This window comes from Xiphophorus maculatus, chromosome 7, assembly GCF_002775205.1.
Source record: "Xiphophorus maculatus strain JP 163 A chromosome 7, X_maculatus-5.0-male, whole genome shotgun sequence".
Taxonomy (NCBI): Eukaryota; Metazoa; Chordata; class Actinopteri; order Cyprinodontiformes; family Poeciliidae; genus Xiphophorus; species Xiphophorus maculatus.
The window spans coordinates 7241669-7269597 of NC_036449.1; the positions used below are offsets into that span (position 1 = coordinate 7241669).

Sequence of the window (27929 nt, forward strand, 5' to 3'; positions counted from 1 at the left end):
AGTAACTTTACACAGAATCAATTAGAATGTGTCCTGGAGGTTAAGATGCTACCCACAGTGCTTTGCAACAGCTTGTCTTTCATACAGATAAACTTTCATACTAATAAAAACTGTTTCTCCAATTGTCAAGTTGATTTTGGTTCGTTGATGGAAAATGTTTGAAATATATATTTTTTTAATCACAAAAGTATCAGATTGTAAATCACATATCTTGGGCTGTCATCCGATGAACTGGCCACACTGATAAGCACGAATTAAATCTGATTTTGAAATGTTCATGCACTTGGCAGCCTCTTTTAGATAAAGGCAAAGCAGATGACATAAGCTGTGGGAGTTAATTGGCTCAACAGACAACCTTTGGGTTTCCCTGCACTGCTTTGCAATCATTGTGAAAGCATTATTATCAGAAAATCCTAACAGGATGTTGTGGCTTAACACACGTTTCGCCTTTCTTAGAATACGTTTCCAGTTTGAAACATTTTTTACTTCCTGTAGTTATAATTTCTGATTTTAATCTACATTATGCAGCAACTCACAATCACTGCACTTCCAGCTACGCTTTACGGTGAATCTGTTTCGAACTATCCAAACATTTTCCGCATGCGTTATTAATATAATTATTAATTTGTACAGTGATGTTTGTGTGACCACGAGCAAAAGAATACAGTGAAGATCCAGGCACCGATCTGAAGCGGAACTGGCGAAAGGGAAAGTCGGTGGAATGAAAATGATAGGATAAGAGAAAGAAGACCTATCACTCTGACTATTTTTTAGGAGCCACGCATAAATGAACCTACAAAAAGATGGACATTTCAAGTATTGGCTTTTCCAACTTTTCAAATACAGTTAATGTGATAACTGGTTTTCAGTTATCACATTAAAATTTTATTATTATTATTTTTGCATTCGCCCTCTTCTTTTGCCTGTGCTATTGGGAAGTGTTTGGCCATAATTATGCTCTCATCCTTTTTAAAACGATCTCAACCCCAAATGCAATTAACTATTACAATCATAATCATGGGTTGTTAAACAAACTGATCTAATAATAATAGTATTAGCCTTTGTTTTATTTCAATCACATATGCATCGATTTTGTAGAACCTATTGTAGAGCCATTTTAAAATAAAAATCAGAAATCTTTCTTCTGTCATCAGCTTTTGTATGCAAAGCAGAAATATTGCATTTTGAGATTGAGTAAGAAAAAAAATCTGTTGACTTATTTAACTTGAAGACGGGCACATTCAGCTTTTATACAGCATGGTTGTACTTTAAAACATTACAGTAACATGTTCATGAAAGAAAACTGAGTAAAAGATTTTTTTTACCGTGGTTGTATGTTTAAAATGCAAGGCGGCCATATTGGATTTTTGAAGTCAGTGTAAAATAAACTGTAGTTTAAAAAAACAAAACAAAACAAAGCAAAATCTTTGTATTGATTTCGAGATATTAACGTTCAGAAAAAGACCAGGCTCTTTCGGTATTTACTGAGGTTGTGATGGTCAAAAAAAAAAAAAAAGAAAAGAAAAGAAAAGAAAAACTTCACTTGATATAGTAACCGGGTGCGTCGTTGTGTCACATAGACGATCTTCGAACAGTGTGCACAGCTGCTGCAAATCGTGGGGGTGAGGCTGCAAGCAGGCGGACGCGTCTGAGGCGAGGAAGTCCGAAAGCTCGCTGTTGTCAGGCGAGCGGGATAGTCATGGCTAAACCCCGAAACCCGCCGCTTTAGCGCCAGCAAAGGTCGCTCCCGGAGCCGGAGGACGGGCGGAAATCTCCACACTCCTCCGCAGCACCGACGTACACGGCGGAGGGCTTCCTCCGGTTTCCTCCCCCGCTGGAAGAAATGTGGCTGAACCCGGAGGAAGCTCTGCTGAAAAACGCTCTGAAGCTCTGGGTGACCGTGAGGAGCAACGACTTCTTCCTGCTGCAGAAGAGGAGAGGCCACGGAGAGCACACAAATAAGATAACAGGTAAACAAACAAACAAACAAACAAACAAACACACACACGGGAAAAACCCATAAGAAGCAACAGAGGGGAGCAGGCTTGTGTTGTAAGGGTGGGCACGAAGCTTAACAGCGGGGGTGGAGGCCGGAGGGAAGCAGGTGGGAAACAATAAAAGTGGAAGGAAGGCTTACAGGTAGACTAGCTGTAATCTCGGGTCGTATGGTTCACGCACTACACAGTTTACAGCGATTATTAAAATCAAAGTTCAGCAAAGCTCGGAGGATTATCTTCTGCTCTGGAGCTGACCTTTTCACAACAGGTAGCAGCTTAATACAGAACCCAGCAAAGACGGTGTCCACGTTGGTCCTTGGCCCTAAAGCTTCTCCGCAAAGACGAGCTTTTAGTAACCAGGCGTGTATCGCTCTCCTACGCTGCTGAAATGGCCCAAAACAAGAAGTCTGGTCAAAACACACCAGAGAGGACCCAGAAATGTGTCCTTATGCATGTCAAAGTTGCAACACGGAAAGGAGAAGTCCCTGAAGCACCTGCGTTTTAAACGGGTTTTTCTACTGTTGCCTGTTTACATCATCATTTAGATGAGCGTCGGCATGCCTCTGCTTCTGATTTTAGTTTTTGCTTTCCTTGAGTAAGGAGTCTTCCCCATTCTCCTTGAATTATTGACCAATCGAACAAAGCCGGACCCTCAACCAATGATCCAGTTTTTGTCCATTAAAGGGACAGGGGCCTCAAATAAAATCAGAGATTCAGAAATGAACACAACATAGAGTACATGTGGTTGGTCCCACAAAAAATCCATACTTTTTTTTTGTGTGCATATTTTGTGATGGAACAACATAAAGTAGCACTTAATTGTAAAAAGAAATAAAAATGTTCAGATTTTAACTTGTATAGTGAATACTTTTAATTTCTCTGCCAGCTTTTGTGCAACTAGAGACATTTTTGCTCAGTCTTCTTATCAGAATGCATCCAGTTCAGTACGAATGGTTGACGAGTGTTGCTGCAAACCAATATTTCTAATTCTGCCACGGAGTTTGTTTGTTTTTTTTCTATTTTTTTTATTTTCTTCAGTTGGATCAATTCCGGCCTTTGACTGGGCCCTTCTAACCCTTTCATTGCATTTCTCCCTGTAGGTTTAGGCTTGTTGTCTTCCTGAAATCTCCAAATGCACAAGACAGTTTTCAGATATTTTAAAAAAAATTTTTTGCTATTGAAAAATGTATAAAATCATGTCTAATTTCCCTTTCACTTCAAAAGTATGTGCTGCTTTCTTATGTTGCTCTATCACATAAAATACATCATAGCGTGGTTGTGATGTGAAAACTATGAATTAACAATAATGTCCAGACACACTGGAACTCCTTTGTTGGTCTCAGTGAAAAATCCCCCTCGGAAACTTGACTTCCAGCTGTAATTCACAACAAGGAGGTTTGGGAATTTTTATGACACTTCGCTGCACGGTGGTGAAAATGTTGCTTTCTTTAAACCAGGTGTTGCTTACAGACGCCGCCTGTCCGGCTGCGCGTCACAATGCGGCCTGCTTGCCGTTTCCTCTAACTGGTTTCCTTTCTGTAATTGGTCTCTGTGCATCGGGCTGAACTGACACACTGGAAGTTGGTCCCTACAGTCACATGAGCGGCGCACACACTTCACACACTGCCTTCTTTATGCGCCGTCTTCCTCCTTGTGCAGAATCCCATTTGGAGTTTCTTTTTCTCTCTCTCTCTGTCTCTCAAAAAACAGAATAGTGGGAACTTCCTGGTTGGGCTTGACTAAATATGTGTTTGTTCCTGCTGTTCTCATGGCAAAAGGGGTGAAAGGTCAAGTGCTGATGTCTTGTTGTTCAGGATTAACCATTTCAATGTCCTCCGCTTTGGTTTTCCCGTTCCAGTAGCAAGCAAGGAAACCTGCTGCACAGAGTATAAAATGAGCGCACTTTAAAAAACTTACTTTTTGCTCTTGCATTAAAGTCACACATTTCAGAAGATTTTATTTGAATACAAAATAATGCATTATTGATAAGAGAACGGAACACTGGAAAAAGTTTAAAAAGTTTGATAAAACAATAAATCTGAAAAGTGTGGACTGTATATGCTTAGCTGCTTTTTACTCTTCCTCTAATTAAATTCCAGTGCAATCAATTTCTTTAGAAATCGCTTTTTTTCCCTGTTTTTTTTAATAGCCCACCTTTGTGTTGTTTAATCTCAGTATAAATCCAGTTTCTCAGTGAAGGCCTCTGAGGTTTCTTGGAGAGTGTTAGTGAAGCGAAAAGCAGAGTTGGATAATAAAACAACGTCCAAAGTTGGGAAAACCTGTCGTCAGGGCAACACTCTCAAGGTTTCCACAGAAAACTTGCTAAGCTTGGTGGTTGGGCGCCAGGGCAGTCATTCATCCAGCGCCCCGTCGTGTTTTTGAGTTAGAAAACGTTCAAAGTTGACAGGAAATTTGAAAATATCACCTGATAATTATGTATTATTGAAAGATTGGAAGATTAATATCCAAACACCCACTACAAAGTCTTAAAAAATGCAAACATTTTAAAAAGACTTAAATAAATAAGCAATGCTTAGCCTACAAGTAAAGACTGGTCACCCGCCAGGCTTATAATACACTGGGGGAAACCCTGGCTCTGCTTTAATATTACCAAAATAAAGTAATAATTTTATGGCTTTATTCCTAATAAAAAGTCATATTGTGACTTTATCTTACTAATACAACTTTATCTTTGTAATTTAATTACATTTTTTTTAGTGTGTCCCTAAAACTCCATTGTACCAAACAAACAGCAATAGAACGGATTAGATTATTATCAAGAAATAAATTTACTTACATTTTTGACGAATCTTGGAAAAACACGAATGTTTACTGGTGTTTTCTGTCCGATATACGAACACGTTTGATCTGCTCTACAGAGAAGATTGGAGAGGAATTTCAGTTTCTAGATCTGCGACGCTGGTTGAAGGGGCCTGAGTGCTGAAATTCAGGCGCGCTTCTCTCTCAAAGCTGTGAAAACAAACCTCGGGCCACTGCATCACACACATTCAGCAGAGCTGGGAAACGAAACATCTGCAGCTTTCCAGCCTGTTGACCTCATACAACTCCCCCTTAAAGCCAAGGGTACTTCATCTTGTCTAATTCTCAGATACAACGCAGACAAATGAAAGCTTATATTTAGCTTCTTAGAGATGCGATAGTTGACGTTCGGGTTTCAGTCGTCACAGCGGTGCTTTCAGGCGGCGTCGGTGCGTGCAGAGACGCATCAGGGTTAATGGGTTTCCTTTTTTCAGCAGAGCAAAAGCTTTTCTGAGGTTGTGGTGGCAAACGGATGGTTTCGTGTTGCCAGGCTGCCGGTCTCTGCAGCTTCAGAAACTAAAGATGGACTTTAAATTTTCCTGAGAGTCTGACTGCTGGCAAAGACTTCTGCAAGTTTTCCTTAAACCATGGTACTCGGTTAAAGTTTCTTATTGTAGATTTCTGCACTCAGCTTCCAACATCTCCTGATGTTCCATCTGTTCCATCATGTTCTGTCTAGATGTTTCAGGTTTTTTTGTTCGTACACTGGGGGGGGGGATGGCTAACGCAAAGATAGAGATCTGTTCACCTTCAGAGCTTTGAAATGCAGCTGCTGCATTCTGGATACAACATTGCTGCCTTAGACGGCTCAAAATGCTCAAAGATTAAAGTCGAGCTGGACAGGGGCTTAAAACTTAGCACTGTGGTTTGTTTCAGAGGGTTTAAAGCAAACCTGAGCACAGAGACGGCCTCTTATGTAGGAGTTTGTTGGTTTAAGCCATAGTAAAGCTTCACTGCTGACTGAAGTGAAGCAGTGACCTTGGTGCAAAAAGAGGCCTCCAGTAACGACACACACTGAAGAAGCCAACAGTGTTTACATCCGAGACCAACGATGTTGAGATATCAAGCAGTCATAGCACTTGAGTTTTTAATTTTTGATTGTTTTTGTTTGACATTTGTCCCATTTCATTTGGGTTTTATGTAATTGAAAACCTGTTTCGCATGTAATTATGAAGTGGAGGGAAATGTTACTGAATTTCCATGTTTTTCTTTTTACAAATGCAAATCTGAAAAGTACGGCATGCATTTGCATTCACCCCTTCTGAGTCAAAACTAAGTGGCGTGTTTGTCTGCAAGTCTTTCAGCATGTGTCTCTGCCAGCTTTGTACGACTAGAGGGAATCATTTTACCTCTTATTTTCTATTTTATTTTATTTATTTAGCAAAAATATCCCAGTTAGACTGGATAGAGAGGATCTGTGAACATGAAGGTCACAGATTCTCAGAGTTAGGTCTAAAACCTAAACCCTTTGCTCTAAGCGGTGATGCCATGTTCAACACGCCAGTCTACAGTATCGTCCTTCAAAGATCGCCTTGTATTCATCTCCATCCATCTTTTTATCAACCCTGACCAGGTTCTCTGTTCCTGCAGGAGAATAACGCACACTACTTTTTTTCTTAACATGCTTAGCGATAAACTAAACGTGCGAGAGTTTAGTGGAATGAACAGAACAGTCTGGCCTTTTTGTGACAAAATGAAAGGATATGTAAACATAAAAAAGAATGTCTTAAATTGTTGGGCGAATTGTTTACTCTTTTTGTTGCCTAGAAACAATTTTCAGCAGTTCTAGCGACAGTAACTGTATGCGAGTCACTTTGTTTATTTTTAGGAAACTTATTGTATTTAGCCTGGATTAATGAGTGTGCATGCCACTTCTGCTTTTGAGCTAGCGTCGCCAAATCTTTGTTGTGTACATACCATGAAAAAACAAAATATGCTTTTCCAAAGATGTAGTCTTTGAGTTGTGCGTAATATTTTTGGCAAAATTTCATGCATCATCTTGTTTGATATTGCTTGAAAATTTTGCCCTGAGATGTTCTTTAACAGTTTCTTTCTTGCATCAACTGTTTGTCCTGGCAGACGTACTGCAAAAAAACCCAACAAAATCATTCCCAGGGGCCAAAAACGGCTCACGGGCCGCACTTTGGACACCTTTGGTTTACATCCGTTTCAAAACAGAAGAATTTCAAAAGGCCAAAAAAAAAAAAAGAAGCTACTTTACAGAATCCATTTCAGTCAGCATTATTTAAGATAACGATTTTAGTGGCTGATGTGATAAAACATAAAGCAGCGTAGGGTTCATATCCTCGTATTCCAATATCCTGCATCTCATAGGTAGACGGGATGTCTGGCTCGTTAACAAACTGAGGGCTGGCTTTGCAGGAGAGGAGCCTGAAGCCACACGATCTGCCTCTCATCCTGTTTCCAGAGACCCTAGAAGTCGCCAGTAAACCTGCAGTGTGAGAGCGAATCCCTCCGCTGAAAGAGGGAGCAGTCAGTCGAGAGCGGTCGTTTCCAACCGTTTGTCGATCAACTGCTGCACTGCGTTGATGCGTTAATGATGGTGGCCTTTTGAGGTACTAAAGAGGCGCTTTAGCTGTTGATGGTTTGTATTCGCCTGAAAATTCAGAGCTATGAAACTGTTGGACTTTATTTGTTTTTGCGGGGCAAGTTTAATCTTCTGAACATCTGTTGAGGCAGATGATCGGAAGATTTCTTTACTCTGAATCCAACTTTTTTTTTAGGAGATGCTACTAAACAAATATAACCTGGTAGCCAACATGGGTTCGGTCTTTATTTGGCAAATGTAATTACTTTACAAATCCATGACAAACAAAAATAGCTAATTTTTACAATATTTTTTTTTACGCATAACAAGCTATGAAAAATCATAAAATCAAACACAAACCTGGTGACTATATGAATCTGATCTCTGCACCAGATTGGAGACTTTTTTTAGCATGTTCATCCTAACAGCAAAGCTTAATCTCTGTAGTGGTTTCCTCCTGTGAAATTGTTGCTTCTACTGAATTTTTGTCGATCAGGTTCATGAGCAGACCTTTAGCGCGCCTTCATTTTGTTCTTTTTTTGCTGGTTAGCTTTTAATGACAGGTTGAATCATGCATTTTACAACAATGATCATTTTTGCTGCTCCCTTCTTCATAGAGCACCACTGGAAGTATAACAAGCTTATATTAGTTGGGCTATCTGCTCATGCCGCGATCTCACTACCAGTTGCTTAACATGCCACAATTGGCTCACCCACTATGGGTGTCACTGTTTAGTTCCCACACCACGACTGCCTGTGTTTTTGTGAAGAGAAAAATTCCCAAAAACTAAATTTTTTAAAATTTCTTTTCTTCAAGGGAAAAGTGAAACTCTGGTAGTGTGTAGCAACAGATGTGGGAGAGGCAATCCTGTATTCCTTTTTGCTCCTAATAGCTGGAGAAAATTCTGGTTCGTTCATTCAGCTCTTTCTGCTGACTCATCGACTGTACACCATGAGAAAACTTTAGAAGGTCCAAAACCGCAACTTCATAAATCTTGATGCCTAATTTGGCTCTTAAACAGAAAAACATGGGCTTAAATTCATTATTTTTATTTTTTCTCTATGCAAGATCAGTTTGGTGGTGTTTACTTTTTATGGGTTGTCTGTTACATTCCCAGAATGAGTTTTTAATATGAATATCAACATGAACACCACAGCCTCCTGAGACCTTCCTCTGGAGTCCAGTACTTCATTTCCAATCCACGAAGCGAATTCTTCTTCTTGCGATGTCGGCAGGTCTCCTGGTTGGGGCTCTGGACACGGTGCTGGACTCCAATGCCAGGGTCACGCCGTTCCGCATCCTGCTGCAGGTTCCCGGCTCCCAAATCAGCTGGGTCATCGCCAGCGGTGAGTAGAACCAGAATTTTCTTACCATTTCCTGTCTGTTATCGCCATGCGAGAACATTTGACACGTTTTTTCCTGCCACTTCATTCAACAGGAGCCACCATAGAGGAGGTGAACAAGCACTGGGACTGGCTGGTCCACAACCTGCTCCAGTCTCTGTCTGTTTTTGAGAACAAAGAGGATGCTGCCAGCTTTGCCAAAGGAAAAGTCAAGGTTTGAACCACGCCCATGTTTGAATCAAAAACCGCTCAAAGTGTAAACTTCAGGTGATGTCTGGTGCAGGGCCTCATCGCAGAGGAGGTTCGGGGGCGTCAGGCCGCCCAGGAGGAGGATCCAGAAAAGTTCAGGGAAGCCCTTCTGAAGTTTGAGCTGCACTTCGGCCTTCCTTCGTCAGAGAAGCTGGTGACCTTCTACTCCTGCTGCTGCTGGAAGGGCCGGGTGCCTCGGCAGGGCTTCCTCTACCTCAGCGTCAACCACATGGCCTTCTACTCGTTTCTGCTGGGAAAAGAAGGTCTGAACACCAAATGGATGCATTCACACCAAACCTGTTTAGTCTTTTTTAATCAGACTTTAGTTCGTTTGCCTAGAAAGACTGGAGCACTTTTTCAATCGACTGAAAACGTAAACTCTGGTACACCTACAAACCTCGGTCTCGGTTTGGTTGAAGTGAACTATGGCACAATTCGAATGAATATGTGAATGCAAGAGGACTGGGGACCACTCCAAAAACAGGAAGTAGACTACAGCATAGGGCATTCTGGGTAAATACAGTGAAAACAAACAAGAGAGTCTAGCGCTAGCGGGAGAAATGATTTGTGGTCTTTTACCAACAAAAAAATAGAAAATCCTGCCTCTGCTAAAATCTGATGCTACTCCATTTTTGTTTATATTTCACAAAGAAGGAAGTTATTCTCACTGCCTTCTTCAAAGGTTCTTGGAGCAGCGCCACCACAGGCGAGGAGGGGAACAGCTTTTTCAGAAGGTTTCCTTTGTTTGACACAGTGCAGGGTGAAAGTGAACCACGCCAGCTGAAAACATGACAAATTGCAATTTTATTTACCGAATTATTGAAAAACTAAATATCCTAAATGCTAACAGAGCTGCTTGACCTCATGCTCATCTGTCTTCCCCAGTGAAGTTTGTGATTCCCTGGGCGGAGGTGACGCGGCTGGAGCGGGTCTCCACCGCTCTGATGCCTGAAGCCATCCGGGTCACCACCCGAAAGCGCCAGAGGGAGTTCTCCATGTTCCTCAACCTGGACGAGGCCTTCGGGGTCATGGGTCAGCTGGCTGACATCACCCTCAGGCGGCTGCTGGACAGCGTAGGCCTGGAGCTGGACCGAGTGCTGCAGCAGACGGCACGCATCACCAAGAGGTCAGGGCTGCTGCAGGATCTCCGTTTAAAAAGCTTCCGGAAAAAGATTTAGACATTTGACAGCAGAGTCTGTGGGTTGTGATCAGTTCATCACTTCATGTTTTTGGGTTTTCAAAACTTTCTGCCTGACTATTTAGAGGGCAGTTGTACAGAATTGTATTTTCCCTTTTTTAAATTTTTTTTTATCTTGGGCTAATACAAAAAAATGTCAATACTTTTCTTCTTTTATTGGTTTAAAATTATTTTTTTGCATCAGTTATGTGTTCAAAATATCAAGCAAAAGTCTGATACCTCTCAACTAAAACCTGCACACAATCTCATGAATCCATCAGGTGAAAGTGAACAAATGACTTTTGAAGCAAGTCCAAAGTACGAATTATTATTATTATTATTAGGTTTTAATTATTTCTATTTCAGCATAAGATCAAAACTGAAAGAAGGAAGAAAAAAACCCAGATTGCACACTCTGACCACAAAGACACCAAACTGGAAGAAAACAGGAACTAGGAACTTATCATGCTGCAAAAAAAAGTTAAAAGAGTGAGATGGACACATATAGCACTAATGCATAATTAGCAATCTTAATATTTTATTATTCCAAACTGCAATTAATCCATTTTTTTTCATGAAATTATAAAAAAATAACTTGTTGAGTCACTAAAGGTACATTTCTTCCAATTTTTTTTGACTCTGCATTTTTGTTTTTCTTGCACAAGCGTAATCGTAATCAGTAGTCTTCCAGAATGTGACTTTTTAAATACATAAATAAGTTTTCATTTGTACCCTAAACTCAAAGACAAGAAAAATGAACCCAAAACGTGAACCCAAAGCACTGCTACTAACATTAAAAATGTGAGAAATTCAAAGATGACAACATATTGGTTTGATAAGATGATGATACTTTCAGGAAGTTTCATAATCTAAAAGTAGTTGAGACACTTGTGACACAGTTGAAGCACTCTGAAGGGCCACTCTGTTGACATTGAATCAAGACATTTCCCATATTTCAAAGTCAATAAAGAGACTGGCTTTACAAAAAAGTGACACCAATGCTGAGAAAACGTTTGAAGAGCAGAAAGCAAAATCAAACTAAATTTGATTGTAATAGATTAAATGGTGTGTGTGTGTGGGGGGGGGATAAATAAACTTTTTACAGTATTGAATGGGACGACTGCTCTAGTGGATATCACAAAAATAAAACAAAAAAAAAGTTTAAAAGTGTAGCTAAAACCTTTAAGGTAAAAAGCAAAAAGTGCTGACGTTCTGCGTCGCAAACATACTAATAATAAACCGCAAACGTCTTTATGTTTTGTTTCATTGCAGCAATAAAAAAAAGCTCAAGCTTCGTCAGATAGAATGGAGAGCATCTGTTAATGTTTACAGATTCTCAATAAGATTTAGGTTTGAACTTTGACTGGGCCACCGTCCTGATGGAAGGTGAAGCTCTGCTCCCGTCTGAAATCTTTTACAGCTTCTGACACGTTGTCTTCCGGCATTATATAGTCTGTCTATATAGGCTATATAGGCTCCATCCACTTTCCCCTTAAATACTTCAATCACAGACATTACATTTTGCAGTAGGACTGTCGTAATTAATCTTTCTTGAGGGACTTTTCTGTCAGGTAAAAGTTTCAATCGGACTCAAACATTTTTATTCTGTTCTAGCTTCAAATAAACACTTGCTAGCTAACTTTTGGTGTCTAAAATTAGCAAGCGTAAATTATTGCCAGCTGGCTGAATGATGTTCGTCATTGCCGCTGGCTCACTTCTGTTGCCAAACAATACGACAATATAAAATATGAAATTTCCTTTTGTACACTTCTGTTGTGATACAGGTCTTGAATTCCATTCATAGTGGTCTTAAAAAGGTGTCTTCCTTTTATTTGTATTTTTCAAGACAGTTTCTAAAATCCTGAAACTTTAAATCTAATCTAACTCTCCGGTTCATCTCTCTGTGACCATCTTCTCCTACAGGATCTTGGAGGAACAGGCGATCAGAGAGTACGTCTTGGCCTTGTTCCGGCTCCCGCGCTCAGAGAAGCTGTACGAGGTGGCGTCATGCTCGGTGTGGACGCCGCACAGCCGCTCCCATACGGCCGGGACGCTCTACACCACCGACAGCTATCTGTGTTTCTCCAGCAGAGAGGAGGGCAGCTGCGCTCTGCTCATCCCCCTCTCTGAGGTACAGAGCATGTCGTCGTCGTCGTCGTCTTCTTTATGTAGTCAAAGACCTTCATTCTGAAGGATTGTGGCACTATCTATCGTAGCATGTTTATGTCTCGCAGATTAATAGCAATTTTAACAATTTAGAGTGGGACTTTTCCTTATACAGTAAGTAAACATAAAAAAACCAAAACGGAGGAAAACTACCAGTAAGTACTAACTTAAAAATGCAATTTCTGGTTAGGGTTAAATTAGGACACTTTCTCATTTATTCCCACTTAAAATGTCTAAAATGACACTAACTTGTTTCTTCTATTTCTAACATCAACGTATCAACACTTCTGGGAAAAAAAAAAAATTGTACAAGGGTGTCCGCATTTTTTCCACATTATTGCACGCAAATGTGATTGTTGGACAAACATGACCAAATAATTACTGTACAATGTTCTTACAGAAGAAAAGCCAGCTTTTAATCAACACACAGTTTTCCGTTATTACAAAATCCTGGGCTTGAAAAGATTGAGGAAATAATTTTTATTGTTTATGTGTACAGTTTATCTTAGCCAATCTTCCTTTTTGTCAAGCTTTAATTCACCTATACTGGTATTATCCCATTCCAACTTCTCTTTAACTACTATAAGTAATAATATTGAAAATATTTTTTCAGTAAGTTTTCATATCAAGAGTGGAGGTGACGTCACACTGTGTGTGTGAGAGAATGATACAACCATATCTACAATATTTTCACCAAAAATGCACCAGGGAGAGACGCACTTTGTAAAAGTGAACGATTTTTTATGTAAACAAGTTTGTTCTTATGTTATTTTTTTCTATTTTCTGAACCTGCTGTGCCGTTTGTAGGTTGAGTTAATATACAGTGTTGATGTTAGCTGGACCTGTTAGCTTCAGTGGTGTTTGCTGGTCATAAGAATATCAGACTTTCGAGTTTCCGGTTGATCGATCGGCCGTTTCCGGCCATCATCTGTTCATCTGCAAGTTGAGGCTGTAAAATGTAAACGCCTTCATGTGACTCTATTGGTCACCACTGAACTGAATCAGTATTGCGGAATGTTTTTCTGGTTTTGTATGATTTCCTTTGTTCAAGCTCATCTCTATTGAAGCCTGAGAGGTTTTTATTTCTTCCTGACAGCTGCACCTCTGTGGGCAGAGAGATTTTTATCTAAACAAAACCTTATTTATGTGAGCAGTTTAGTTTCAGAAGGCCTTGTGTTTACTTTGCCGGGTCCTGGTTAAAGAGTAACACGCAGATCCTTCATGTGGTTGATAATGTTGGCCTACTCACGCCTTCCACTTTTTCACAGAAGGTAAAGTTTATGAGTTAAATTATCTTATTGATCTCTAAAAGGAAACGTTTTAAACTGGAAGCTGGTAAATACTCACCGCTTCTGTTATCCTGCATCTTTACTTTACATCGGTAATGATTAAATTCATGCTTGTTTTGTTATGGTGTCAGTGGATTTAGTGTGAGCAAATCTTACAGTTAAACATTTCCAATCTACCTTGTAGCTTCCAAATAGTTTCTTTTTTCAAATAGATTAAAACAAATAAGTGCCAATCCTGCCTTGTAAAACACGATTATTCTCCATCTGTTCACTCTCTTTTTATATCGTCATGCATTCTTTTCTTCCTCCATCAATGTGGTTTAATTAATCATCAAGATTAAGCCTGTCACAATAAGCTATAAATCAGTTAATAATGATAAAATAAAGTGAGCTCAGTAATTTCCATTTGCATGATTTAGCGTTTTTTTTCCTTTTCTTTCTCTTTCTACCGAAAACTGGATGAGAAAAGCTTTCATTCTGGTGCTTTGGTCTCAACTATTTTTGAAGGACAATTTTGTTTACGGATACTTCATATTTCATAGGGGCCTGCCATAGCAAAGCATTTCAATGCCTCTATGCAATGCATGGCAGGCACCTATTGTTCTACACCTCAAAATAACTATCGCTTCCCATATATATACATATATATATATATATATATATAAACATGCTGGATCTCTGCATGCGGGCTTTTACTTTTTTTTCCCCATTTTGAGTAACCATGGCGACGTAATTAGCGAAAGCCGAGCCAAGTACAAATCAAAACAAATTCTAACTGACAGTTTTGTGTCAGACTCAAAACAGAGAGAGAATTTTGTCTCCCCCTATGGGTCTCACTCACTCATGACAGTTTTCAGAGAGGATTAGTTACCATAGCAACAGAGCACTCAGGAGGGCAGATATGTAGAGAACTACAAAAATGGCAGAACACTCAGTTCCAACAGAGGAGGGCAGAGCTTCCAGAACTACAGAGACGCCACCATGGCTGAACACTTGCTACAGACAACTGTATGTTTTATAGTATATTTACCACCAAGAGAGTGGTGTATGATAAGTAGCATTTCAGAAGAGCAGAAGAAGAAATCTTATGTTTTTTTTAAACAATAACAATATTTGTTGTTAATCTGTTGCTAAGAGATGAGCACATCTTCTGGTAACCAAGGACCATGAAGCAAACATCTGATTTCTGCTTTTGTAAAATTTACAAACTGTGAATTTCTTGTGTCTAAGCAGATAAGCAGTATTTCAAAATACCTGGTGTTTTATAAACAGTAATTTATTTGGTAAAAGATGAGCGATTTTTTTCTGGTAACGAACTGCCACGAAGTATAAATCAGATTTTTACTTTTGTGTTCAATGTCTCTTTTATAATCTATTTACCAAAAAAAGAAAAGAAAAGAAAAAAATCTTTTTTTGCCAAATTCACCAACTGCACAGTTCTTAAGTAGATAAGCAGTATTTCAAAAGAGGAGAAGAAATCTTATGTTTTTTGAACAATAACAATATTTGTTATTAATCTGTTGCTAAGAGACTAGCCTGTCTTCTGTTAACAAAGTGCCACGTAGAAAACATCTGATTTTTACTTTTGCAAAAGTAAAAATTAGAAGGCAGTGCATTAACATTAGCAGTAGCTACTGCCCACATTAGCAGTAGCTACTGCCCACATTAGCAGTAGCTACTGCCCACATTAGCAGTAGCCTATTCCCTAAAATAAGCTTGTTAGTTATTTTGTTTATTTATTAGCCATGTTTAACACACTGAATGGAAGAAGTTAATGCAAGACAACATGCTAGTTATACCCCACATGCCACTGGCAACATTTAGGCTAACATTAGCATTTTGGCTAATTTTAGCTTAAACACTAATTTTAACATACTGAATGGAGTAAGGCCATGTTACTCAACATGCTTGTGACTTTCCACATGCTATTGAGTACATTGTAGCTTACGTTAGCATTGATGCTAATTTTTAGCGTCAGAACGCTGGGTTCCAACGGACAGGCACACTTTGGCAGGTCCCGGTTAAATTTCTTTGTTTTCTTTGTTGTTTATTATTTTGGATTTTTAAAATATCTCCCAGGTTCAACTGTTAAATGTTAATTAGAATTAAAAAAACGTATTGATCTTTGAGAATGTGTTCTTGCGTTTTTATGCCATTAGCGTTAGACCACTTGAAAATGATCTCAAAACAACAATATTATCGTTTATCGCAATAAATTCTGGGACAATTTATCTTCCAGCAAAATTTGTTATTGTGACAGGCCTAGGTCAGATTGTGTTTTCTTCGTTTTCCTGCGTCGCGCTTGCGTTTTCATATTTTATTTCAATTATTTGTAAGGAACAAAGTATTAGAATGAACTCATTTAGTATTAGCTGAAAGTGTTGATTAGTTAGAAGAGCTGTTATATTAGGATCTATTTTTATTTCTTGAATTATAATCAAAGTTTTAGACATCAGTTGGTATTCATGTATCCAAGTACAAGATACTTATTTAACTCGGGGTGATTCCCCGTCTTTCCGTTTTGCACATAGAGGTAGACAGAAGTCTGCCATTTTAGGTTCTGTGTGGAGAAATTGATCCCGTTTTCCTCCTCCCCCTCAACCCCCCCAACCAGGTTTTGTCCATAGAAAAGGCAGAGAGCACCAGCTCCCTTCCCAACCCGGTCATCGTGAGCATGCGGACCAAAAAGGCCTTCCAGCTGATAGACCTGCAGGACCGCGACGACCTGGTGGAGAGCATGAACTCCAGGCTGCGCTCGCTGCAGTGGAAACACTCCGTGTTTCGCAGCAGGAAGGGCAGCAGGAGGAGTGTGGTGAGAATGTCAGCAAAACCGTTTCACCATTCTGTGATTTACTTTTCCTTTAATTATTTCACGTCGGAGTCTTTTTGGGTTGCGTTCCAAGCTAGACATCTGCTTCTCATCTTTGCTGCATTTCTACTTCTGTGGGCGTTTATCTAAAAGTGCACACATCAGCAATACTTTGAGAGGATATAGATGTATTTAATGTAGCTTTCTGATCTGAGATTTTAATTGGAACACAGCAGTAGTAGTTAAAACCTGCTGAGAGGAAGAGGCCCTCATTATGGACTGCGTTAAACAGACCAACAAAGCCACTCTGACGTCAGCAGCAAACACACTTGACATTTGGAAGAGAAGCATGTGAAGTGGGATTCTTAGTTTTTGATTTAACGCCGTAAATTGTGCTTCTCTTGCTCAAATATGTACTTTCCCCATCAAAAAACACTTTTTTTAAAATCTCAGATATTCTCTGCTCCCTCTCAAAAGTTTGTTCCTGTGCTCAGATTGTATAAATATATTTTGCTGCCATTTAATTCTTCTTCTCATGCTTTAATTTTCTTAGCGGGTATAAAATCTGAGATTTCACATCTCTATTTTTGCACTTGCAGATTGTCCCTGCTCCTTCTTGTAAAGTTGTAGATCTACCCGACAACAGTTGCAGAAAATAAAATGTGTGACTTTAGCATCACTCCCGACTTTGGGGCATTTGTGTTGTGTTCATGGAGAGATTCTCATGTGGCGAGAACAGAGCTTTTCTTGAGGTACGAGCAGCAAGAAGAGCAGGATTTGAATATCAGCAGAAGATATTTCTGCAAGAGGCCTTCAGTCTGAGTGCAGAAACGCAGTTCTGAGAGACAGCACAGCATGTCTACACATGGAAGACATAGGAGGATAATATCTGAGAGCTGTTAACTTGAAAATATACAATCTAAGATTTTTCAAAGTAAAAGTCCCTGTATGTGTTACCCTGCTTTCTCTTTAAATTTGAGAATTGTCATTATGCAACAAAAGCCACGTTAACTATAGATTCCACAAAATTGCACACAGAAGCAGACATGAAAGTTCAGACGGGCGTTTCGTAGGATGTGAAAGTGTTGGATGAATCAGCATCAGTGTTGAGATGCATTGTGCGGTTGAAGCAGGACTGTACTTGATAACAGGTTCAGTAGAACGGACCGCAACGAGATTTCAGAAATACTTTTTAGGTAAAGTAAAAAAATCCATCTTTTTTTTTTTTTTTTTAATCAAAAATTTTACAAATCTTAAATTATCTGTAAGCAGTGTAGAATAATTAATTTAAAAAAATCCACATGTGGCATATTTAAGCTGATTATTAGATGCTTGAATCCACCAAAATAAAAAAAGAAACAATAAAATGTTTCCACAGGACGTGACACATTGCCACAGGAGTCCCACACGGTTGAGTACTCGGACCTCTTCTCTCTCCCATCATGTCACTTGACCACATCATCTGATCACATGTCTTCTCATACCATGGATACGCTGACAGCATCCGGCAGCCAAATACATGAACATAGACTAGACAGGCTTTGCTTTGGCAATTTTAATGCAATGTCTCACACTACCAGAGACTAAATTGGAAATATCCTTGAGATGTCAAATACTAAGATACTTTTGTGATCACACAAAAAATTATTTTGATACAGATGCAAGCTATAAATTTATCTTCCATATTCTACTCTTGGACAAATTAATCAGAATGTTAATTCAAGATATCAGAAAAAGAAAAACTGTCCAGATTAAAAAAAATGTTTGAGATATCATTTTAGTTTTGCCTAATTTTTACTTTCAAGATATTTGCAATCTAATTTGCACAAGTCAAACTTGGTGACTTGTCTTAAAATAAGATGAGATTATAAATATTAAAAACATTTCACATGTTTTTAATATCGACGTTGTTAAAGATATCTTCAATTAGGATTATGACTTGTCAGAACAAAAACTAGATTTTTGGTCAGTCATAATTTAGTTACTTGTTGTCTGAAATGTGTGCTTCAGAAAGTCGGAAATGTATTGTAATTATCTTGAATTAATATCTGACATCACTTAAAGTAGCCAGAATTTAATTAGAGATATCGCGTATATTTCTAATAATTCATTGGTATTTTGTCCAATCAAAATATAACTAGACATATTGTAATTAACTAGTATGTCTAGTCATAAAGTAATTCCAGAGATCGTGGTGAAGCCGATTTTATGTTAAAATGACCTGCCGTAGAGGTGCTGCCGTGTGATTGGCTGGCTCGTTATTCGGGTCTAACTGAACTCTACCTGATAAAGAACAACTTTGATTTTATATTTTATGACAGTTTTCTTGCAGTAAAGCTTCTGTTTAGATACGAGGAAGCAAACTGTTTTATGGAGATGTGACTTAGAATATTTAGAACACAGGGTTCTGCTTTTGAAGCAGTTTTTCTCCGTTTCACATCAACACTTCCTGCCTGACTGCGAGGCAGCTGGTTTGCTCTTTATGACTGGGATTTCTTCAGCTTGGTTTGCTTTTATTTGCCTCTTGTTCATTTAAAAATTGCGAACCTGTCGAAAACACCTGCTCTCTGAAATGAACGCGTGAAATTCAGTGCCGCTGACGTAACTCCAACTTAACATCTCAACTGCCTCCCTCAGTCCTCCCCCACGCCCTACTACACCTTCTACTACGACACTGGCGAGGAGGAGGTGGAGGAGCAGGTCCTCCGTAACACCGTCAACAGCGAAGCTCTCATGACGGCCTTCCACCAGAGCCGGCCAGGAGACAACGGCAACAAGGTGGGAGAAGAAGAAGAAGAAAAATGCTTCTCTCTGCGATTCCTCTGCCCCCGTCCCTTAAATCAGTGTCTCCCTTTGTTCGTAAGAGTGTTGGTTTGTTCCCGTCAGAGCATGGAGCTGGTGAAGGAGCGGCTGTGGGAGGAACATTTCACGGAGTTTGGCCGCGGCGTTCACATGTTTCGCACCGAGAAGATCCAGAAGCTGGTTGCTATGGGGATCCCAGAGTCGCTGCGAGGGGAGCTGTGGATGACGTTTTCTGGTAAGAGGGGGCTGGAGAAGAGCTGGAGGGACGGATGTGGACTTTAAAGGTTTAATGTTGATACACAGCACCCTCCAAAGGTTTTTACACAGCTATTAAAATAAATGACGTTTTCATTTTTGTGGCATCTAGAGTGCCGATTAAAATGTTTAAATTTCTGCAGATTTTTTATTTAACCAAATAAACTAAACTAAATAAGTAATTCAATTCCTTTTTCAAATAAGAAAAATAAACATTTTATTGTCTAAAATGCTGGACTTTAGAGTTCTCTTGGTGAATTTGAACTGGGTGAAGCTAAAACTTTGCCTCACAAGGAGATTTGGGTAGAACATTTTTTTTTACAGAAAAATGTTATAAAGGTGAAATGGGTATATTTTTTTGTGCACTTCTGCTCTTTTTTGAGTCCATTCAATGATTAATCAATTACTGACACTTTGCATGTGCTGTGTCACAGCTCGTTTATACCCCTGGAAAAAAGATGTACTGCAGCTTTAAGGTTCTTAGATGAAACTGAAACAATAACTTGTGGGTTAAGCCTACTCAAATTGCAAAATATTCAATACAACTGCAAAAAAAAAGAAGAAAAAAAAAGCTGAATTTATTGCAAGAATTTTTTAAACACATCAACAGATGAGTCTGTGATGTGAGGAAGATTTTTAGGACACTGCACATGTTGGGAAAACATTTGACTGCAGAGTTTGAGCTCTTCAGTAAAGTTTTATGTCACTAAAACCATTTTATAACGAGTGGGTCTGCAGACAGAGAGAAGTGCAGATGGAGATGCGTTCCTGCCTTCACATCCTCTTCTTTCCTTCAGGTTTCTGAGCCGATGGCACTTGTCCAACTAGATCTGAAGTCCGCAGGTTCATTTTGGTCTGTGGTCACTTCCTGTGTTCAGTCACACTTCCTCGTTTTGAAACAGCCTCAGCCAGCAGTGGCCAGCTGGTTTAAAAAAAACAAAAACAACCTGAAACTAAGTAGAAGATGTTCCTGTCAAGCAACATTTGAATATTTCCTCTTAGGAAGACCAAATCAAAATGTGCAAAGTGTTTTCAAGGAAGTTTTATTTTCAAAATTGTAACTTTTAAAAAGTTAACTGAGGAACAGGCATCGAGCTTTCTGTAATTTTCCAAATGTGGGAATACTGATGTGCCCTGAGGCAGGTGAAGAGTCACAGTGTGATGTCACAGAAATCCGTCCTGCCCTGATCCTCTGGCTCGCCTTATGAAGCTGAAGTGGTGAACTCTCCGTTGTTTATCAGTTCAGAAGCCAAAACATGCGTGTTAGAAACCCTCACCATATTTATCACTCACTTCCTTCGGCGGTGCAGTGAAGCTTGACTAAACCTCAGAGTAGTGAGAGTCGTTTTCTCGTCTCCCCGTCCGTTTTTGTGCAGATGCATGCTCCGAGCTGGACTCCCACCAGGGCTACTACGCCGGCCTGGTGCAGAAGTCGATGGGCCACAGCAACCTGGCTACGGATGAGATCGAGCGCGACCTGCACCGTTCGCTGCCGGACCACCCGGCTTTCCAAAACCCCACCGGCATCGCCGCGCTCAGGCGAGTCCTCACCGCCTACGCTCACCGCAACCCAAAGATCGGATACTGTCAGGTAAAACATTTAGACTGAACAGTTCTTGAGCGTTCAGAGCTCAAGAACTGTTCTATTCGCCTCGAACCTTTTCAAAAGTTGATGCAACACACATCATTATATGGGCTTGAGATTTTAATAAATAATAATATAGTTGTGGAGTGGAATTAAAAAAGGGTGTCCGCGCATCCTTGATAAAAGTTTACATTCATGTATCTAAAATTAAGGCCTTAAATGTCCTAACTTCACTAATTAAAATGTAAGTTGACCTTACACTCAAGTATCTAATACTAACACCTCAAAACGTATGTAATTAAAATGTAAGTTGGCCTTAAATACATTAATCGGGTCTTAATTTTTGAGGTGGCAGGACTATTTAATCTCATATTCAATGTGTTTTTTTTATTGTGAGGCTTTTCTGTTAGGCAAACTTTTGAGTCGCATGCAGAAATATTTATTGCGTTCTGTGACTCAAAGCTTTGGTGGCCACCGCTAACTAGCTGCTAATCTACTCCTTCTATCTAGCCAGCTAGCTTTTTTTTTGTGGAAGTGTAAATTAGTTGGACGATGTTCATTTTTGCCACTGGCTCACTTCTGTTCCAAACCCATTCAAGGCTACATTCATTCTGCACAGAAAAACTTGGTACTTCTACTACGTAAAATATGCGATTGTCTATTGTACATTTCTGTTTTGATACAAGTCTTAAATGTCATTCAAAATGATCTTAACGGGTCTTAAAAAAGTCTTTTAATTTGAGTTGGTGAAGCCTGCAGAAAACCTGTAAAAGTAGAGTTAGTTCAATTTTGTGTAATTGAATCTCAGTGTAAACACAATACAGTTACAGATGTTTGGTTTTTTTTTTAGTATTTTTTATTTTATTTTTGGCAAACACGTTTTTCCTTCCTCTGCACCGTTTCGGGATACCTTGAGTCTCTGTCACATTGAATCCAATTTCTTCCTCCAGCTTGTGAGTTTTGAGTAACTTCCTCTCCTCCTCCCATGTAGTCCATGAACATCCTCGCGTCCGTCCTGCTGCTGTACGCCAAAGAAGAAGAAGCTTTCTGGCTGCTGGTGGCCGTTTGTGAGAGGATGCTGCCCGACTACTTCAACCGCAGGGTCATCGGTAAACCATCACGCTCTCTGTCTTAAACTCCTAAAGCCTGACGCTGGAAGGTGTTGATTGTGTTGTGGTTTTATTTTCAAGCTCTTTCTTCTGAGACGCCAAAAACACCCAGAGAAGCTTATTTTTAGCCTTTAAACGAAGTGGCTTATTTCCTGTGTTTCACAGGCTGTTTATTTTTGACCTGCCAGCTGCTTTTTGAAGCAATTTCCGCTTCCTTTAAATGTCCAGAGGCTTCTTTCATCTTTAAAGCAGCAATGATTGCTTTCCGAGAATCCGGCTGTGCGGCGCAGGTTGGGCGGAAAATAATAAGTGGGAGTCATTTTTATCCTGTTAGTTAAAAATGTCAGAGGGGGAAAAACAACAACAAGTTAATCTAAGTGATGAGCTGCCTGTGTAATTCATGAAGTGTGTATCACTGCCTCTAAACTGTGGAGCTAATGGGGGTAAAACACAGAATCTGGTGCTGGACAGTATGACAAACGCCACCGGTGTTGCACCGGATGCTGCCATCTAGTGGCCAGAATCGGAAAATAAAAACAAGTTTTGTTTCTTAAATATTATAAAACTAGAACTTTTTCTTTTTTATTTAGCTAAAATTTCTGTGGCTTTTTGTTGTTGTTGGTCATTTACAAATGCATTCATCAGAAAATGATAATGTTTATTTTTAAAAAAATGCCATAAAAACAAATGAGTAATTTATTTATTTTCTGTTTATTTTATTTGTTTACGGATTAAAACAAACATGTCACATGTTATGAACAAAATTTTGAATGCTTGACTGCTGTATCATTTCAAAGATATTATATAATTTTTGTAGTATTTCTTTCCCCCTATAATACCTAAAGATGTATAGATGGTTGGTAGATGTTTACGTTGAAGCAAAGTGACTTCTGAGAGAAGGCTAAATAATATTATTTTTAATCTGACTACTCCGTTTTATTCAAAAAATGTTCATTTTAAACTGTAAATTAAAGAAATAAGTAATAATTAATAAAATGAGTTAGCTTAGACCCTTTCCAGCTGCCAAAGTTAAAGACTTTTTGAAATCATTCACCCCTTCACCGATTCATTGTGAATGTCTTATCCATGTATATATAAGATGCCTTGACTCTGCCTTTGTGCCCCTACAGGAGCCCAGGTGGACCAGTCTGTGTTTGAGGAGCTGATCAGGGAGCGCCTACCGGAGCTGGCGGAGCAGGTCCCGGACCTGTCCACGCTCTCCTCCGTCTCCCTGTCCTGGTTCCTCACCCTCTTCCTCAGCGTCCTGCCCTTCCAAAGCGCCGTCTGCGTGGTGGACTGCTTCTTCTACCAGGGGATCAAATCCATCTTCCAGCTGGGCCTGGCCGTGCTGGACGCCAACGCAGCGCAGCTGTCCGCCTGCACTGACGACGGACAGGCGCTCATGATCCTCACCAGGTGGGTTAATGGTAAACCTCAGTCAGCTGAATGGATAAATCTGGGTTTTTTTATGGCAAGGCAAAAAGAAAAAAAAGGTTTTATGTTTGATTGAAGCTGTCGAGTGTGAACTCCCTCCTTCATCGTTTCCTCTGCAGTTTTCTTGACCAGGTCGGGAATGAGGAGTCGCCTTGTGTTTCCCCGCCGCCGCCGCCCGCCGCAGAGGAAAACAGCTGCAGCGACACCGATGCTCCCGCTGTGAGACACGCAAACATCACCGACCTCATCAGCGAGGCCTTGGGGGTGAGCGCAGAAAGAATATTGTACAAATCCAACGTGTTATTAAAGGATTTTATCAGAGCTGATGGAGGCCCATCACCGATCTTTAAGAAACCAGACGCCTGATTCCGGCCGACACCATTTTGTCAAAGTTGCTAAAGGAAGGAAAAGATCTGATTTTCATTTATCGCCCAACATTGAGAAAATCTGGGCAGATTTATTTTTGCACTTCTTTATTTCATACTTTCTTGTTCATAAAATTTTCTTTGAGCGCTTTGTGTTTCCTGACTTTTGTATTATTTTATTAAGGTGCACTGGTCTTTAAAAATCCTTACGTCGCAAATCCAAGTTTGGCCAACACAATTTTTTGTTTCGCCTGAAAAGTCGCTAAACGTAACGACAAACTAAGGGTAAAATTTATTTCTCTTGTTAGTGAGTTTCTTACCAAAACCTAAGGACATCAGGGCTGAATTATTGGTGCTCACCTCTATGTTCTATTTTTGTTTTGCTCATACATTTTCTATTAGAAAGTTTCTGGTTTTTGTATTAGTCAATTTTCCCCCTGCATTAAACAGTTTTGACGTATTTCATGGCAGTGTGATATGTACCATGTTTATACAGTGAGATATCAGACATTTTCTTGGTGTAAAAGTTGTTTTGTTCACCATGAAATCATCTTTTCTCTTGACAGAAATTCAGACACCTGACGGTGCGGCACATCGAGCATCTTCGCTGCCTGCACAGAGTCCGGGTTCTGCAGGCCCACGAGGACACCATCAAGGAAAACACTGTGAGCTGCTGATCTTTTCTTTTGAGTGAACATAAACACATCTTTGTATCCGTCAGCCACATTCGTTGCGCTCTGTGTGTTGCTGTGTGTGTCGCCGTGTAGCTGCGCCTGGTGTCTCCGGACGTCTCCGTCTCTCCTGAGAATCTGTCCGACCTGTACGACCTCTTTAAGGTACTCTCTCGTTCCTCCTCGGGTTAAAGTATCTTCTGATATTTTCTGAATGAGAAGAGCCATCTCCTCTGCTCCGCCCTGCAGACGGAGCACTTTATCACCCTGTACTGGGGCGACAGCAGCTCCGCCGCGGCGGCAGAAGCCGCGGCCTGGCAGCACGGCGACTCCGGTCACTCTTTCGTGGAGCGGCAGTATCGGCTGGACCGGCCGCAGTTCAAAAGCCTCTACGGGCTGCTGGCGCCGTGGCCGTCCGGGTCCAGCCAGCACACGGACACGCTCTCCAACCGCACCTTCACCCTGCTGGCCCCGGACCGGGACAACCTGGTCACCTTCAAGGAGTTCGCCAGCTGGCTGGGTGGGCGGCAGCGAGCGCTCCGGCTCTGTAGCTGATTGCTGGGAGACAAAACTGCCTTCCTGACCTTTTCCTTTTGTTCCAGACACAATGTACTGTGAGGAGCTGAATGAGAAAATAAGGCTCCTCTACCGCCTCCACATTCCTCCAGGTGATAATTAACGTGATGAAACAATGAGAGTTGCTGTCAGAGCTGTGAGTGATGATCTTGGCTCTTTGCATGCCTGCAGCTCTGACAGAGAGTGAGGATGAACCGTCCCTCAGGAGCCCCCTGCTGTCCACTAACAGGCCCCTCTACGTTAACAAAGAGACTCCAGGTTCACCAAAACACACATTTCCCTCAAAGTCTCTTTAAACACCGAATGCATTCTCTTACAAACCTGAGCTGATTACATGTGCTCTTGTAGTTTCAGAAAGTGAAGAAGAAGAAGTGAAAGACTACCAGGAGCAGCTGAAGCAGATGCTGCAGGATTTGGTCAAGGAGAAGGAGAAAGACGCAGACAAGCCTCTGCCGCTGATGAATCAGGTGCTGAAAACGAGAGCTGCTTCCGGGGCATCTGAAGGTTCCATCATTTTAGACTTTTAAAGCCCTTTTTTAACGCTGCCCAACATGCCCCAGCAAGCCATGGCCTCGAGTCACAGAACGCAGTGAGGATGTTTCTGTGCGACTCAAAACTTTTGCCTTGCAGAAAAGTTCACAGAGTAAAAAGGAACTTGAAATTTAAGACCTGTGACTAATGCATTAAAGGTCAACGTACATTTTTCGAATGAAATTAGGACATTTTAAAGCCTTACTGTAGACATGCAAATTTAAGACTTTTTAAGGATGTGCAGACAACCTGTACTTCTGTTCCTTCGCTAACGTGGAAGCTAGTTGCTAGCAGAAATTGTAAAAGCATCACTACTTTGACATATTTTTACTCGAGTAAAAGTGAAGAGTATCTGTCTGAGAAATTACTTGAATAAGAGCAAAAAGGTAATTGTTAAAAAAAAAAAAACAAAAGCTGAAAAAGGCTTTTCAGTCATGTTAGTCTAGTAGTCATCTCCAATCTACACACTGGAGGGGTTGGCAGTAAGTAATCTTCAGTTTTGCCTTTTATTTATTTATTTTTCATAAAATATTGAAAGTATCTTTGATCAGACTGATCAAAACATAAAGCATTTAATATTTAAAAATTACTTCATAATATGGAAAATATAAAGTTTTTGGAAATTTTGGTATTTAAAAACCAAAATGAAAATTCACATGAATAACAAAATTACAAACTAACAATATCAGGCAAAAGGAAATTTTTTTCAAAATCCATTTATTCCAATATAAAGCTGAAAGTTTTTGCTCATGAAAACTTCAAGAAAACATTAGTAAATTGAATGTAACTTGTTACCACATAGTAACAAGTTACCCTGTATTAAAATCTAACATCTGCTCGTTTCCCAGCGAGAGTTCATCCAGTTCTGCAAGACGCTCTACAGCATGTTCCACGGCGACCCGGAGGAGAACGACCTCTTCCAGGCCATCGCTACGGTAACCAGCCTTGTGCTGCAGATCGGAGAGGCAGGTCACCGCGAACAGACCAAAGCGCCGGAGGAGAAGCCGGCAAAACCCACGGCGTCGTCCGACGGGGCTCTGGCCGCCGACGACGAGTGGACGGTGAGCTACGCTCAGATCCTGGCCTCGCTGCTCACCGAGCAGGCGCTGGTGAACTTCTTCGAGAAGCCGGCCGACCTGACGGAAAAAGTCGCACGGGCCAAACAGAACCAGTACCAGCAGCGGGCGGGTTTGCTCACGCTGCAGAGAGGGACCAGGTGACTGTGTGAGGCAGCTGAATTGTCTGTGACCGATCAGATCAAGACGGAGGCCCTTACCTGTAGCCTGAATCCCACAGGCTCGAGCCAGAATGCCCTCCAACTCCTCCGTGACGACGCCCGGCGAGGAAACGTTCAGGATTATCCCGTCACCACGCACTAATCAGCCGCTCTCTACAACGTTTACACACTCTGACTAATTACAGCATTAATTATTATACGTCCTTGATTACACCAACTCATCTGCCTTATCAGAACATTTTACCAGTCCACCTTATGCACTGAAGGGACAGATTTTACAAGCTTAAAAAAAAAAAGGTTTGTTTTGCATTCATTTAGTGCTTCTGTTTCTGTCATAGGAAATGTTTTCAGATGCTCACTTTTTAATTAAAGACATTTTGAAAAATAATTTTCAGTTCTTTGCATTGAAGTTGAGAGACATTTGCCGGCCAGTTTATTAGGTCATTGATTCACCAAGGTGTCGGGTCATCCATGCAAATGTCCTCCTGCTCCACAGGGTTGCTCTGTTGGATTGAGATCTGCTGGCTGTGGATGGTTCAAGCAACAATTCCTATAAAATAAATGGTACAGAGCCAGAAAAAAACCCTTTTCTGTCCTACATGATAATACTGGGACTGCTGCAGGTGAATCAACTTAAAACAAAATAGATGCCCATAGATATCTCAAGTGGCTTCCAGGACATTTTTGTAATACCAGATATCAGGTGGAATCTACCAAAAAAATTGCTTATTTTTTTAATTTTCCAAAAATCAACCTTCTTGCATAACCATTCCAGGCCTCAAACCTAAATCAAAAAGTCTGTGGGATGAGCTGAACAGAGCAGAGGATAATTAAAGATGATCTAAATACATTGTGCAAAAATGGTCAAATAATTTCAAGTTTGGAAAATGTCATAAATTAGGGCAGGGGTGTTCCAAAGTCGGTCCTTGAAGGCCGGCATCCTGCATGTTTTAGTTCTCTCCCTG

The 27929-nt window shown here is 40.4% G+C and overlaps 1 protein-coding gene across 1 annotated transcript; it reads left to right on the forward strand.

Annotated features, from left to right (window-relative positions):
• Positions 1–1450: 1450 nt before the first annotated feature.
• tbc1d8 (TBC1 domain family member 8) lies at positions 1451–27865 on the forward strand. The gene is made up of 20 exons (XM_014473913.2): positions 1451–1970; positions 8602–8712; positions 8805–8923; positions 8993–9221; positions 9844–10084; positions 12059–12266; positions 16205–16402; positions 19037–19177; positions 19286–19436; positions 20833–21047; positions 22033–22150; positions 23281–23566; positions 23704–23848; positions 24516–24614; positions 24717–24785; positions 24870–25140; positions 25223–25288; positions 25368–25454; positions 25545–25663; positions 26576–27865. Exons 1-20 carry the CDS (start codon positions 1844–1846, stop codon positions 26945–26947), a joined length of 3372 nt encoding a protein of 1123 aa, XP_014329399.1. The 5' UTR covers positions 1451–1843; the 3' UTR covers positions 26948–27865.
• The last annotated feature ends 64 nt before the right edge of the window (positions 27866–27929 follow it).